The sequence below is a fragment of the Rhamphochromis sp. 'chilingali' genome (genome assembly GCF_963969265.1).
Source record: "Rhamphochromis sp. 'chilingali' genome assembly, chromosome: 2".
In the NCBI taxonomy this organism is placed as follows: Eukaryota; Metazoa; Chordata; class Actinopteri; order Cichliformes; family Cichlidae; genus Rhamphochromis; species Rhamphochromis sp. 'chilingali'.
The window spans coordinates 19,034,016-19,050,441 of NC_137930.1; the positions used below are offsets into that span (position 1 = coordinate 19,034,016).

The window sequence follows — 16,426 nt, forward strand, 5'->3', positions numbered from 1 at the left end:
AAAAAATCTTAAAACTTTCTTTATGCATACCGCACTGGCACAAGTATCCCGACTTAAAAAAAAAAAAAGAAAAAAAAAAAGAAAAGATATTTTGGGAAATAGGTTTATTTATTTCCTGCCTGATAAAATATGAAGCTAGCACCATCACCGATTAGAAAGTACACCCACAGTACAAACACTTCAAAAGTTCACAATTTTCACAAATCTTCTGTTTGATCCATAAAAAAAACTGTTTATGAGAATTATAAACTGAAAGGTTTCTAAAATAGGCACCAATGGGTTACAAGCAGATATTATTTGTGCTGAGAGGAAGGCCAAAAGTACATTTTAGCTTCTTTCTGTACAACATAAACAACAACAAGATACAGCATGTTCATCTGTGGACTGATGGGTGGAATTTCTGCTGCATGCATTCACTTTTGTGCTAGAGTAAGCCAACAGGCTGTGGTGCTAGCTTCATACTGACCCTCCAGACATGAGGCTGGCATCTCAATTCTTCTCTGCTTTCTACTTTAGCGTAATAGACATAAATAAATTCATTTCCCAAACAATCTCACTGAACCCCATCATTCAAAAAAGAAAAAGAAAGAAAGCACTTCATTACTTCATTTAACAGTGAGAAAAAAGGTGTTGGAGGTCGTGTAAAAACTGAAGTTTATTCAAAAGGCTTTGAACCATTCCAACACCATGCATCTTCATTTGGAAAGTGTGCTTAAAACTTTAAGGGAAAGAAAAAAAATAAATCAAACAAACATAATGATTCAAACAAAACTATTACATTCTGCATGCTGTACTGAAATAAAAGAAACAAGGGCCAGAGGTTGGCTCTCACAACACCGAAAGTCATCACACAGATGGGTTTACTCCAGTGACGGCACAAGAATCTCTTAAAAGTAATCACACCAGCACAGAAAAACTTGTTGACTGCTGTTTGACAGCTTAAGATTTGTCAAAATAAAAACTGCAACACAGCTAGGCGGTGTAGTGTGTGTGTGTGTTTGTGTGGAAGGGGCATGTCTACCCAAAGCAGAGGAATGTAGGCTCTGAATAGCAGGAACAAACAGTATGGCAGCATGGCTTCACTCTTCTGCTTCTTCTCTTTTCTTCCTAGAAGAACCGACCTGAGTACTGCCTCACGCTGAAATAAAAGACAGATAAAAGGTAAGGACGAAACATCAGAAATATTTATGTTAACAGAAACATGGCACGGGTTAAGAAGTTGTAAATCCAGATGTGGAAAAATTGTTAAGCATTTTCCACATGAAGCACATTTGTAAGTTAAAAAAAAAGTAACGCAAGGTCAAAGCTGGAAATAAATTCTGTCTGCAAGAAGCGACCCGACCAACTGGTGAGACCAGCTTAGCCATTTAGTGGTGAGAGGGAGCACAGTGAAATGAAAAGCTCCACAAGATGAAACACTGTTTTCATCATTCATTAATCAGCCAGACGATCTTAACGCAGACTGTAAAAAGTTACAAAATAGTATAAAATAGTCCAGATCCAAGGTCGTCTTTAAAGCTTCCCCCACCCAAAGCCAGTTTCCATCAAACTTACACTGCAGAATTATTTCATCATCAATTACCCAAAAGAATTGCACAATTTCCGTTAATAAACTGCTTAATCTAGTGATCTTATTAGCTTTCATTTCAGATTTTCCTGGAGAAACTGTGAGTCAAAGTTGACCGATTAAAAGTAAAAAAAATAAATATATACAATTATTTCCATTTGGGTGAGCATGAGCACACAGGTCAGCACAGAAAGGCCTCACTGCTGTGTGGTGTTGATACTGTCCTGGGGAAAATCAGAGGAGTGCGTGCCTGTTCTGCAGCAAGTACTGGGCATTCTGGATCTGGTCCTGTGTCCCTGTGATGGTGATGATGCGGTCCTCAGAGCCCTCTAGTGGTTCATCAATCTTGATGGATGCCCCAGACTCATGGCGGATCTGCTTGATCCTCTGACCGCCTTTACCAATGATGGAGCCTGCCAGCTGCACAACAACCGTAAAGGAGAGTTAAAAAAACATACATGAAGGAGTGGCATCTCTTTTCTTGTCATTGCTCACTTTAGCTTACATCTTTTGGGATGGTGACTTGTGTTGTGATGACTGGACCTCCGATATCACTGTACGAGCCTCTGCCGCCTAGGAGGAGTTAAAACCACATAAGGTGGAAGAGGGGAAAAGCCATCTTTAACTAAAGCATGCCAGAAGATGCAACAATCCCTATAGGTTAGGAAACAAAACGCTGGGATAGTAACGATCGATCCCAACTCACCAGACTGAAAGTGATCCCAGGAAGAACTGTTGTCTTTGAAAACATCAAAAAGAAAACAAAGAAAGGAAAAAAATGAAAATGCACCCCAGAACAAAGAAAAGAGAAAAGTGATAGTAAAGAATGTAGCCAGAATGTTCCAGACTTGAGCTGCAGTTCAATTATTGAATCAACGGATTCATTTATCAGTAAAAATAAATGATTTAAATGAAACTCACTGTTTTTAAACTGGTAGACATTGCATGGTTTCATCTTTTCCTTACACAGTAGTATATTCAATAAATAATGAACTTAACTGTTAAACACATTAAGTCAAAGCTGAACTGATAATGGCAGTGTGTTAGAAAACCTGTGAGCTAGTCTATACTCACTGATCAGGCATAACATCATGACCACTGGGGTGACAGAGATAACACTGATCATCTTTTCATCATGACACCTGTTAGTGGATGGGATCTCATAGGGAGCAAGTGACGATTTTATCCTCAAAGTTGATGAGAAGAAAGTCATGGACAAGTGCAAGGATTTGAGCAAGTTTTACAAGTGCCAAACTGTGAATGCAAGACAACTGGGTCAGCGTGTCTCCAAAACTGCAGCTCTTGAGGGGTCTTCCCAGTCTGTAGTGGTCAGTATCTGCGAAAAGTGGTCCAAGGAAGGAACAGCAGTGAACCAGTGACAGGGTCATGGGAGGCCAAGGCTCACTGACGCACGTGAGGAGCGAAGGCTGACACGTGTAGTGCGATTTAACAGACAAGCTACTGTAGCTCAAATTGACCACAAGGTCAATGCTGGTTCTGATAGAAAGGTGTCAGAATACACAGTGCATTGCAGTTTGTTGCTTAAGGGGCTGCATAGCCACAGACCAGTCAGGGTGAACGGAGCAATAGAAAAAGGTGACCTGGTCTAACCAATGTTACTTTGACACGTGCCACCTACCTCAGCATTGTTTCCTCCAAATGACCCACTTCTCAATCCATGTGAGCATCTGTGGGATGTGTTGGACAAACAGGCCTGATCCATGGAGGCCCCACCCCACAACTTACAGGACCTACAGGATCTTTTGCTGACAATTGGTGCCAGATACCACAGCACATGGGTTTAGTTGAGTCCATGCCTTGACGGGTCAGAGATGTTTTGACAGCAAAGGGTGGACCGACACAATACCACCACTTCCCCTGCCGGTGGCGGACTCCCTCAGGTGTCGGTGTGTTGGTGGTTCTTTGTGTCTGGGGGTGGGCGTCCGGGTACACACCGGCTCACTCCTTGGCGGCCGCTTGTCGGGGCCTGGGGCCTGGGGCTCGCTCGGGCCCCCTTTGGAGGTGGGGTGCCCCCGGCCTCTCGGCCTAGGGCTCGGTCACTCAGGCGCAGCTGGGGGCCGGCGGAGCTCACGGGCGCGTCACTGCAACCCCCCCTGGCTTCTGCTCCGCGGCTGCTGAGTGAGCCCTCATCTGGGACTCTCCTCAGCTCTTACTGGAACAGTGGCGCGGCTGCCCCTCTGTTGGTCTTCCATGGTCTTTTGTGTTCTGGGGACCTCTGGATGTCTGGAGTTTTGATCTCCTCCATACCCGCTTCACACCCTGGAGGACGGGGCTGAGGCCCCCCCACACTCCCTAGCAGATCATTACATGGAGAAACCTTTGGAATGCAAGCATGCTGATCCACACAGGTATGCACACATGGGTATTCACAGACGCGGACTAAAGCTTTCTTGGCTGCTGCCTCAAAGCACACTGTGCGCTGTCTATCTTGCGTGCTGCACAATATTGTTTATTACTTAGTAAATACTGATATCTATGACTAGCTAGTTTATTGTGATGGTGCTTTGTTTTCTCTATTATTATGTTGCTCTTTGTTGTTTGCTGTCTCCTCTGTTTGTTTGTTTGTTTGTTTGTTTTTTTTCTCCATACAGGTGACCCAGGAGTTTTTTTTTTTTTTTTTTTTTTTTTTTTTTGTCTCTCTTCCCCCCCCTTCTCACCGTCTCTTCTCCCCTTTGGTTTTCTTTCTTTCTCTCCCCCTCTCTCTCTCATTTATTCCCCCTGTCCTATTTATTAAAAAAAAAAAAAAAAAAAAATGACAAAGGATGAACTGAAGCTCTGCCATCACGTAATGTCGCATACTGCTGTTTCTGATGTCATTTGGAAAAAAAAAAAAAAAAAAAAAAAAAAAAAAAAACAATACTAGGCGGGTGGTCATAATGTTATGCCTGATCGGTGGAGTTGCCCCATGCCTTGCAGCATTGTGGTGTTCCTATAAAACCTCTCAAAAATAAAAGATGAAATTATGAGAATAAAGTCCAAGAAGCCCTGATTTTCCTTTGCTGAACTTGAATTTTTCCAGGAGATTAATAAAGAAGAACACTCACCATATCCACCTCCACTCTGCATTTCAGGATCAATTGATGGGGGAAAAAATATATATAATATAAGTTTGAATGTCACAGTAAAGACGAAGCTCTCAGAACCTGGAGTAAACTAAATGCTCACTATCCATTCTACATTAAACTACAAACAACTCGTGTACACTCATGCAGACTAAGAACAATCTGATGTTCACCAAGGTGAAGAGGAGTACTCATCCCACAGTATTAAGCGCATCCATTTCAAAGCTTTAAAAAAAAAAATCACACTGAACTTTATAAGAACACCATGTTGTTGGCTAGAAATTTGATCCGAGGGTGAAATAACTCTGGGCCTCTTCATGTGATGATTTGCCTTTCTGAAATTATTCATTTGAATAAAGTTGACCAACAGAAAGGCACATGTTGAAGACCTTTAAAGTACTCGTTAGTAAAGTACTCAGCTTTACCTTCCTAGATCACCACAGAGACTTTCAGTCGTTCATATATTTGAAGCACATAAAAGCATCATCAGTTTGAGTTCACAATACTGCCAAGAACAGCTGCAGCTTTTGTGGGGAAGTTCAAGAAAAACCCAATTTTGACTACGCTGCCTCTTACACAGGCGGCTTTTCAGCTGCTCAGCTCACACATGTCTGATAGAACAGATATGCTTCTATTTTAATCAGCCTGTACGAGTCCTCGTAGACTCCATACGTGCCCCAAAACACATTTACACTTTCCAGGATTCTGTTCTGCTGGTTTGTGCAGTGACTCGGCTGGAAGTTGTCAGTGACTTGTGCTGCTAAACACAAACGATGCATTGCTGATCACGCTACAACTTCCCTGTAGACAATTTAGGCCTTTTCTGTATTTATTTCTTTATTTTAAATAAACCACTTAAATGGCTCAGAAACAAGGACACCAATTCAATTTAAGGTGGGAACACATGTGAATATATAGTCGGGGCAATAATTATTTCATCCTCCATTTACTACTTCAAAAGAAATGAGCATTACCGTTAACATTCAAAATTAGGTGTACCCATCCTTTTAAAGGAAGATATAAATATAGTTCATATACGGTGATGCACTGTGAGGGATAACCAGCTGCCTCTCCAGTAAGTTCCAGTAAAGCCTATTTTACAGTAATATGGCTGTCAAGTACACAAACTATCTGCTTGCATACAGGCCTAAAAAAAGAAAAAAAAAAAAAAAAAAAAAAAGGCCTTTTGAACATCTGAACACTTCAATGTCAACTGGAAGCTGTCACTGTAGTTTTGATTACTTTTTCCAGCATTTTTCTGTAGCTCTTTTACTGTAAACCTCTTTCTTTGTATTAAAGTGCACCTTAAAAGCTTAGCCATGGGTAAGATCTGTCAAGTAGCAAATTGGCTGCAAGTCCCACATCTATTACACCGATTGCATTTAATTTATATGTGACGATGTTTACTTGTTAACTCAGATGAGTAGAGCGGTGACAAGCGTTAATGCTAAAAATAATCAGTTGATGCTTTCACTCCTGAAATTCTTGTTTCACAAAGAAAAAGAAATAATATTATACTTTACATGATAAACGTCAGTTTTTGCTCTTTTCTTAGACACTTTAAAATCACTTTAAAGGATTAACTGACATCTCTTGATGCCTATGTGATGAAATTAATGCTTCTGTATTACTATTAAAACATTTTTTTGCAGCTTTAAACCTACAGGGAAACAGTTTAGGACTCGCTTTGGCTTCTGCTCATTTGCTAGCCTGGTGGATCTCCGGACTACGTACTCAGCTGCTCTGTGGTAACCACGGAGACAACAGTTGCCTGGCAACAACAGGCCTACATCAGTGTGCATACATAGTGGGGGGAGAAAAAAAAAAGCAGCTTGGTGTTGAAGCCACTGCGCTTGTACGAAAGTGAGAAAAAGAAATTCCAATCATATGATCTAAAGCAGGATTCACAAACACAAACTACACAGAAGCAGGAAGCGACACATACGGATTAGCATTACAGAAGCACTAGTAAACACACTCACCATGCTGTCATAACGGTCTCCTCTGCCTCTTCTGTCACTACAGACAAAAAGGTAAATGTTAACACAGTTCCTCCAACATAGGGGACACGTGTGACAGGGCAAGCAGACTCCACTGATGACCTCTGATCAGGTCTGAACTATGGCTTCACCTCCTGACGAACTTTCAGTGTCTTCTGCTTTTAAGACAAATTATTTTGTATTGACAATCCTACTCACCTTGGTCTGTCATCCATGCTACCATGATAGCTGCCATGTGAAAACCTGTCACCTCTGTGGATAATAACAGACAAGGAAAAAGAAGTTGGTGAAACACTATATATGCCTATACACAAACATACACATAATACGTATAAATTAACAGGAATCTAATAGTGCTTTTTAGATCCAAACTTTATTGGAGAAATAAGATCGTTTTACAAAGAGTAGGAAAAAAATGCCTATAGCTAATTTTCACCTTCATTTTAATAACACTTAGGGTGGGTGAATGCTGACTAGGCTCATCACCTCTGCTGATTTGAATTTGGACTGAACTTTGGCTGCATTTGTGGTGTTGGAGCCATTTGCAGCACTGACATAATATGGGCTGGTGTGCAAGAAGTGAGTGCTCCCGTTTTTATAGTATTTAAGTTTTATGTATATGCACCCAGATGGATGGATGCAACCTATCAACAATAGCCCTAGTTGCCAATTTAGCACTCCTCCCTCTAGTCCAAATACATTCACGTTTGGCTTGGTTATGCTAACCATATGGCAACGGCCGACCAGGGGCTTTAAAATGGGAGTTAAAACACCAATGGGTAATGGGCATTATCTATGGCCATCTTTTATATAGTAAGTACAAAAACAGTTCAGATGTGAAAGCACTGCCCTTACCCTCCTCTTGGTGGTGGTGGCGGGGGCAGAGGCAGATTACGAGCACGACTTCCCCCTCGTCCTCTGCTCAGTGGTGGCGGAGGCCCTCGTCTGGGACTCATGTCATCATAATCCCTTCTGGAGGGAGGCATGGGCCTGCTGCCACGAACGGGAGGCATGCGCTCAAAACCGCCACGAACACGAATGGGGAAGCCACCGATGGGTCGTCTGCCCCTCTCTTCAAATAACATAGTAAAGCCACCGTAGTCGTACGTCTCATCATAGAAGTTAGGGTCATAAGGCTGGGCGCGACCTTTGATCGGTGCCTGCAAGGGGAAGGAAAAGAAAATTAAATAGATAATTTATTATTCTTACTGTGAGACATGAACCGCATAATTATAAAGCATGTTAACCCCTTTAACAGATCTCAATGATGTAATCGCACCTCTGACACCAGCTCCAATATAACTTTTATACATTCAACGACGCGCTCTGGCTTTCCTCCAACTAAGACGACTCTGTCTGTCGAGTGTGGACAGCACTCCTGGAACAACTTGATGGTGGTCTGGGTGTTCTGATGCACAAGAACAAAAAGTGTTAGTCTTCTTTCCAGTCTATCAATTTCATCTGTGACCAATTTGCCATTAAAGCTGGTCTAAAGACCAGTTTTGCTAGTGTCATAAATACACATATGAGCTGCGTAGCTAACAATGGCTCGGATAATTGCCCATCTCAATCAAAACGTGTACACTGACAGCTGTCCGGACATATGGAAGATGATGATCTCGATGGGCAGATCAGGTGAATTTAATTGAGGTATAATTAGTTTTTTTTAATTATTCTTACGAGCCAAATTTTGATCACATATACCACATTATCTGATTACAGCTGTAAATAAGTTATATCTGTAATACTCAAAGTATAAACAAGTTATAAAACGTTTGGGAAATACAGATACAACAATAAGGTGGCACAAATAAGTCCTAATAAATCCTAATATATTTCAGATACAATATGCATTAACAATTACAACCTTAATAATTATTCTACAGTCCAGCTTTTGGGGCAGAGCATCGTGAGGATCCTGCTAATCTGGACTCTCTTACCTCTCTTAGCTCCTTTATCTTGGCACCTTTCACTCCGATGATGCCCCCTGCCAAGCTCTGATGGATCAGCAGCCGAAGCTCACAGTCAAAATCAATCCCGCTGTAATGTTGGTACTAAAGAAACACGGCACAAGATCAACAATGTCAGCAGGGTCAGAATATCTGCCTATAGTTTATTACTAAAGTCTTTGGGCAGTAACTTATATGCTGCCAATGTGGCAAAAAACTGCTAAACCTGCTTATAACCGCTAAACATGCAGTGGACTCCAAGCCTTAAATGACCCATGCACACATCTGCATGGGTCACAATCTGGCATTTGGCAAGTCATTTCAAGATTAGAAAATGTGATGCTAAATTTCTATTTCATTGTGGAGCATTATTGAACAAAGCAATGATTAATATGTTTAATGCATTTCAAAATTCACATCAGTGCAGTGTACATTCATATATTTGGACAGTAACTTAATTTTCATCATTTTTGTCCCTCTATGCTACCACATCAGTCTGAAATGGCACATACAGTTGCAGTGGAGCCTTTCAGCTTTTTTTAAAGCCTCCAACAAAAATAACTTAAGGAGTCAAAGAAAATTATTTTAAGGGGTTTATTATCTGTTAAGCAATAGCAACCACTTCTATGCATGGAATTTTATAATCCCAAATAAAATGAGGTTTTTTATTGTCAAAAATTATTTGAAAGCAACGACTGGCTAGAACGATGCCTCCTTTGTGATGTTTTGTCTTTGCAGCATCACAGTCGGTGAAATCAGGTGAGCGATTTAGACACTGCAGCAGATTCTTCCTCCTGATCTTCAAACTGTTCAGAGTGCTCATACATTAAGTTTTGGGTCATTGTCCACTTGTACTGCAACGTACTGGCTTGACAACTTTGTTGCATTTCGCTGAATCTTAGTATTGCTCTGTAGACTTTCAGAGAAATATAGTATTGTTCTGAAACTGAATATGCCTTTCATCAGTTTTGGTACATTCATTAGAATGTACACAAACAATCGGTCTACTCCTAATCTTCCCGTTTTTCTGATGTATTTGGTTTGTTTGGGCAAAGCAAACCCATGGCCTGTATTTATATTAACTTCTCCTTTGACCGTCTGCTTTAGGCTCACAAAGCTTTCAAATGCGATCACCTCCAGTCTTTTTAACCTGCTTAATTTATAAAGAAATATAAGCGTGCACTTCAACTGCATCGTGATTGTTTCATTTCAAACCGATTTCAAATCTGTTACTTAAGCATAAACAGTCATTTGAATCAATCCAATGTGGTTTTGTAAATTCTCTCCCCATCAGTATTAACAAGTATGATAATAACTGTTACAAACTGCTTTTAGAAAAGATATTTAGAGAAGATTTAAAGCAGCTCACATGTTCACAGCTCACATAAAGACTTTAAGACAGGGCAAGAGGAACTCTCAATAAATCACGATAGCATTTACCAAAGACAAAAAACTACAGTGACACATACTAAGATCATTAATAAGCATAATTCAACAAAAAAGAAACTAGAACCATTATATCTGTGAGTAGTCTAGCGATAAGCTAATTAAGCATGGTCAAATGACTGGAATGACAACCAGGAAGTGGTTATGACAAAGACCCAGTGAGTCTCAGTAAAGCTAATGAAAATTTTGTTGTGTAAGCACATAACTACTGCTATTGCACAGCATCACTGGTGGGACATATGGCTGCGTGTAGGGCTGCAAAAATTCAGAATATATCAGGAACTACCTGCTGTGGCGACCCCTTGTGAATATGGAAGCAGATAAAAGTAGCTTACTATTATTATTAGCATTTTATCAATGCATGCTGGGTGCAGCTGGATACAATGTACCAGCTCTTTGTTATATTAACTTAAAGCATGAAAGGTCAGGAATAAAAGAAATAAGATCTTCCAGTCAGATTCAGTTGTGATTTTTCTTTTTTGCAACATATAAACATATCTCATAAACAGATACCATCAACCTTTCTGCTCTTTGTTTATATGCACAATTATTATGACAGCTTACCTCTTCAAGAGTCGGTATGATTTTCAACAGAATCTCTCCAATAGTGTCGATACTGGCATTCACACTCAGGATCCTGTCAGGAACCATTTTAGCCAAAAGGAAGCAAGGCGTTACAAGAAGAACAAGAGAGAAGGACAGAAAGCAAAACCTGATAAAAAATAAATAAACAAATAAAGAAGAAGCAGTCCAGCAAACATTTATGAACACACTTACGAAAGGTTTAAAAACTAAAAAAAGGAAAAAATAAGACTGCTAAATGCTACACAAAAAAATAAGAATTCTTCATAACTTTTCCCCAACACTACACTGACTAAATAAGCAGCTGACATGCACTGATTATAATATTATTTTTAAAGACAAGCTTGGGGAGGATGGGCGGTTTCAGAGCGGCTCAAATTAATGTGATTGCGGCCACACAGAGTTGGGAAAGAGGGGTTTAAAAAGAGAGAGAGAGAGATCTTCTATAACCATCCCACCACCAAGTTGGGGAAAAGGAAGGTAATAACTTAACACATTATCTTGTATTGACAACTGCGCCACCAGCACACCTTCTCTTTGTGACCAGGAGTTGGGAAAGAGGGTGGGGAACAGGTGGGGAGGAGAGGGGCTTGGGGCTGAGGTGAGGAGAGGACGAGGTGGGTAGTAGAGAACAGCAACAGAGCAGAGGGGTTTAGACTGGGAAAAGAAATGTGAGTGGTTGCCAACTACTCTGTGGCACAGAACAGGAACGGGGGTGGGAGGGTTATGAAAGGTTTGGGCAGGCAGCGCTGATCTGATGTGGCCTGAGAGGAATTTAACACAAGGGGATGCAGCACCATGAAATAAAAAGAAACAACAATAATGAGTGACAGACACGAAGACGGAGCCTCCGGACAAGAGCCAGTGCGCTCTCTCATGGACAGTGATGCTGAGAGTGGGGGTGGGAAGCGAGAGGGCCAGGTGAGCCACAGAGGAGGAGGACAGAGTGAGATAAAGATGTCTGCTTTCCACAAGATTTATGGTAAAATTAAACATCACAGAAAGGAAATTAAAAAAAAAACAACATATAAATAAACAGCATCTGACCGCTGCGTTGCTAATTATGTAAAACACCAACTACTTGGTAGTGGGCTGTCAGTGATTCTCTGCATGGACAATAAACTGTAATAACAAAAGGTCCAACTCAATGGAGAGGCTGAAAATGGACAGGAAAAAAAGGAGAAAAAAAGGAACAAACACGTCTCTTACAAGTGGAGGGGGGGGGGGGGGGGTATACTGTCATGTATATCAAAATGTTAAAAGTCAAACAGAAGGCAGATTATCAAAGACATGTGATTCACTGTTCTAATCAGGCAGTGAGGCAATAACTGGTGGGACATACCGCTCTGGGCCACTGCTGTCTGGGACTGATACACTGGCATTGTACTGCATGGGCCGAGGAGGTGGTGGTGGTGGTGGTTGTGGTGGTGGTTGTGGTGGAGGAGGTTGGCATTGGGCAGGGGCATTCAATCACAAGATGTCAAGTTAGGTGCCCGATTAAGGAGGGGCACAGTTTATGGGCAGGGCCAACCGGGAGTGTCAGGTGGGCGGGCGGGCGTTCGGGGGCGGGCGGAGGTTGGGCCAACGTCAAGGTGGGCAACGCAGGAGGGGCATGTCGATCCAGTACATGGGCAACGGAGGAAGGTGGCCAAAAGTAAAGACAAAAAAATAAAAAAAAAAGGAGAAGGGAAGAGGGGGAGAAGGAATACATTTTTAATTGAATACACGCTACACGTTGTCCCAAAAGTGAAACTGTGGTGAGTGAAGAAGAACAGGAAGTGTGACCTGGACAAAGATATGTTTAATAAGCAGTTTGGAGCACTAGACAGATTTATGTCCCTGAAAAGGCTTTCCAGTCAAGGCTTTCAGGCACCTGTTGTCACTTCAAGGTCAAACATAGCTTCAACAGTTTGGGGAAATGTAATTAGGTTGAAACTCACAAACACAGGACTGGGGGGGGGGGAAAAAAAAAAAAAAGGGGGGGGGGGGGGGTGTCCAAAAAAACCTAACAAAAAAAATCCCAAAACACAGCTGTCTAACAGGACCTTCCTGGTCTGTCCACACGAGCCAAGTTGGTTTCATCATAGTAACAGTGCATGTCAATTCTAGATACAATAGTAAAAGCATGCCGCCAAAAAATCCAATTCTGCAGGAATGCAGAAATCATTTGGTAATTTGTTTTGACACTTTGGGTTTTCTTTAAATAAATTATTTCTCCTCTTGTGTCAAGAAAACCTTCAATTCTTCATCATCTTCATGTTTAAAGAGCACAAATGTAATCATAGAACTTCGTTAGACTGAATCCCAGATATAAGGACAGCACAAGTGATGGGACACAATAGCTAAACATCGGCCCAAGGCGTTGGTGAGCAGGCCAGTGGCAGTCAACAAGGCAGATATAAATTTAAAAGAAAAGAGAGGTTCTGCAAAAGAGGGGGCAGGCATTAGCTGGCAAAACTGTCCCCTCAATTGCAGACATATTTGCAGATTTTTATCTGTGTACTCACATCTGTGCGCAGGGCTTTTATGTTCTTGCCACCCTTTCCAATAACAGCACCGGCATTCTGTGAAGAAAAAAAAAATTTTGATGAAAAGGTGAAGAAAACAGCAATGCAGTCCCAACAGCTGATGTGTGAGTCTTTTTACTTTGCTCTGAAGCAGCACTCGCAGCTCCACCATCTCATCTGTGTTGCGTGAACGTTTGAAGGCCTGCTCCTCATCCATGTCCTCAGCTGGGCGCTTACCTAAAGAGACAGGTGATTTGGTCAAACGGAGACGGGCAATAACTCTGAACGCAGTACTCAAACAAGTAGTTCAGGGTAATTGTAATAATATATATATAAACATAAAAAACACACTTGTTGTTCTTCCAAGACATTGTTACCATAGTATTCTATAACACCAAACAACACAAACAATTTAGAACTGAGTTGCCTTACCGTTAGGGAAAATAAATTGGGGGAAAGAACCAAATTAACATTACCGGCTAAAGCCACTGAAAGCTTAGAAAAAGTGACAAAAACATAACTACACGTCAGGAGCTAGGTCTACGCCATGTTCCACCCAAAGAACAGGTTTCATTTAGCGGCCAACTGCATCCTGGAAGAAGTCCAACACCACCGTGTACCCTTCCTGGATTAAAACATGGGACAGACCTGCTCAGGGCCCACAGTACAGCAGTATGCTGTACAGGCGAATCCCTCAACCATCTGACATGTGCACATGCTATGAAGCATAAGCCAGTTTCTTTTCCCCTACCTCTCTCCTTTCCTTAAACAAACTAATTACCATTTGTATCTGCAGACTGTACTTCATGCCGGATGACATGACAGACAGGCTTAGCTTATTTTTAAAAGCAGGACCTCATTTACATCTTTACATTACTCTAATGAATTGCTTAACTCATCAACATAAACCTGTGTGGGACCTTACCATTAGTGTCAGTGTTGCTGAATGAGATGTCTTCGTCCTGCTGTTTGCCTTTCACCTCCATTGTCTTTCACCTGCAGCGGGAAAAACAAACAGGTTCCTCTCCCTGGATCTGCTAAACAGAGGGGATCAAATGATACAATCAGTCAAACGGCATACAGTACATGCAGGGACACACCTGATCAAATAATCTGAAGGAGTTGGCCAATATTATCAGCAGACATTGACCTATCACAGTCATTACTTAAAAAGTATCAGTCAGCCACTACAACTATAGCATGTATTTTTCTAAGTACGTGAATTAGCCAATTGCAGATATGACTGATTAACTGCCTGCAATATAAAGTGACCACTGAATGTTCCCACAGCCCAGTGTGCCTATAAACTGAGCTGTGGAATTATACCACCACAATCAAAAGATGAGATGAAGCAGAAAATCCTCACAAAACAGATGCTGCCACCAAAGAATTTGGGGAATTTATTCTTGATAGTTGTCTGCAACAACACGTGACTAAGCTACGTGCAGCACACGAAATTCATAAGCCTGTATGTATTTGCTCAGGCACCATCCCGCAGTACTTCATCACAGAGATAATAATCTAGGATTGGACATGTGAAAGTGTGGTAGCTCCTGAGTGTTGCTGGCCTGCATGCACTGTACTGTACAAACGCAGCCCACCTAAATGCGCTGCCTACTGTTGCTAGCCAAGTACTGTACATGCTGTCTGGACCTCTGCAGGCCTTGCTAAACTTAAAAGGAGTGCCAGTCAACGCCCACATAGATCAGGAATTAACAGCACCCGTTTTAACCACCAAGAGCCGCCACAGACACCTAACGGTTAAAGAGGAGAGTCCAGAAAACACAAACACGTATGTGCGCTAATGTCATCCAGAGCACATTAGCCGTTTGAGAAAGGTCCAACAAATGGCTAATATCGAGTCTTTTTTCTCCCCTTGGTTTTCATCAAAAATGAAATTCAAAACAGCAACCCGAGGTGACTGGACATTAGAGAAACTGCTCCCGAAAGAAAATGTGTTTATCACCTGATGCCTGCGAATAAGTTAGCTATCTGTTAACGGTACTGACATTGCGCTCCCAAGCTAACAGCGCTGCAAAGCTAGCCAGTTGGTGTGTTTTACGAGGCGTGCCTATCAGCTCCACTGTCCACGTTGTGACTGTACAAAACCGCAAATAACAGCAGAGCTACGCGGCTATCCTGCTAATGTCAGCCGTCAAGTCTTGTTTAATCGCCGACAGCTTGCGAACAGATCGAATGACGCCACGTTACAAACCGAGCTATGAAATGTACAACAAACAGAAAAACAAACCTGGGGCTAAAAAACTACGTTCACTGCGGTCCTCAGCGTTCAGCGGTCGCCTCGCCTTGAAACGTTTTCAGCACGGAAACACACGCTGTGGATGAGCTCGATTCGTCGACCCTCTCCCGGTGGCTCCAAGTCAACACCGGCGGGCGGGGCTAAGGCACGTTAGATCCGCCGAAAGGAAACTTTGTACCCGTAATGGGACAATGTATCAGACACCCCAAAAAAAAAAAAAAAAAAAAAAAAAAATGTATCAGACACCCTCCTCTAGATATTTTGGGAATTTCTGGTCCTGAATTCAGACTGCCTGGCTAATTAAACTTGCTTCATATGAACGTCAATAAGAAATAAGATTGGAAAGGTGGAAATTTAGTGCGATTAAACATTTACATATTTATTTTAAACAGTGTGAGTAGCTTAACCATTCTTTAAAAAGATCGGACAAACAGCATAGGTCGTGTGGTTAATTCAAAAAAGAAAAAAAAGAAATTTGAAAACATCATGTTACTAACCACTCCTTAAAAACATTTGTTTCGCATTTCCTTTGCTCTGCTGTATCTACATTTATGCTGCTTGTTAAATTACACCCTGAATTTAGAAGATGTAATTACACGTCACAATGCTGGCAAAGAAACATAAGTGAGAGGGAGTATTATGGACTGTGAAAATATTTGTTAGCATTTTCTGGTGGAAGATGTAGGAAGCCACCTGAAAGAAATCACATTTGTTGTTTGAAATCAAACTATTGTGCGAGTGAGGCCTATATAAAGAGAGCAAGTGGATATTCCAGGATTTATATCAGCAGTGCCACAGCTGCATTAGTGCAACAGGCTTCGAACAGAGGCACTATTAGAGAGAGAGTGACACATGGCACTCAGAGGTTCCTGAATGGGAACATTTTTCAACGGCAAAGCTAGGAGTAAAAACTCCAAGAGCAAAAAGTTTTTGGTTTTGGATTGGAGTGTTTTTGGTATCATATCTAAGGGCGAACTTTTTAAGTGGTTTTGATTAGTGATTGTGTACATGACGTGAAATAAAAGATGGGTT

General features: G+C 41.5%; 1 protein-coding gene across 3 annotated transcripts; it reads right to left on the reverse strand.

Moving 5' to 3' along the window:
- Positions 1-89: 89 nt before the first annotated feature.
- hnrpkl (heterogeneous nuclear ribonucleoprotein K, like) lies at positions 90-15,521 on the reverse strand. Of its 3 annotated transcripts, none has more exons than XM_080867946.1 (16): positions 15,386-15,521; positions 14,055-14,171; positions 13,274-13,366; positions 13,135-13,191; positions 11,970-12,013; positions 10,610-10,682; positions 8,591-8,704; positions 7,930-8,058; positions 7,506-7,810; positions 6,849-6,902; positions 6,633-6,669; positions 4,633-4,648; positions 2,274-2,306; positions 2,073-2,140; positions 1,818-1,987; positions 90-1,138 (listed from the first exon to the last, which is right to left on the reverse strand). In XM_080867946.1, exons 2-16 carry the CDS (start codon positions 14,118-14,120, stop codon positions 1,108-1,110), a joined length of 1,290 nt encoding a protein of 429 aa, XP_080724072.1. In that variant the 5' UTR covers positions 14,121-14,171; positions 15,386-15,521; the 3' UTR covers positions 90-1,107. The 3 variants fall into 3 exon arrangements, with proteins under 3 accessions (XP_080724072.1, XP_080724073.1, XP_080724074.1); XM_080867947.1 differs by having other exon boundaries at positions 14,055-14,168; positions 15,386-15,505; XM_080867948.1 differs by lacking the exon at positions 2,274-2,306.
- Positions 15,522-16,426: the final 905 nt, after the last annotated feature.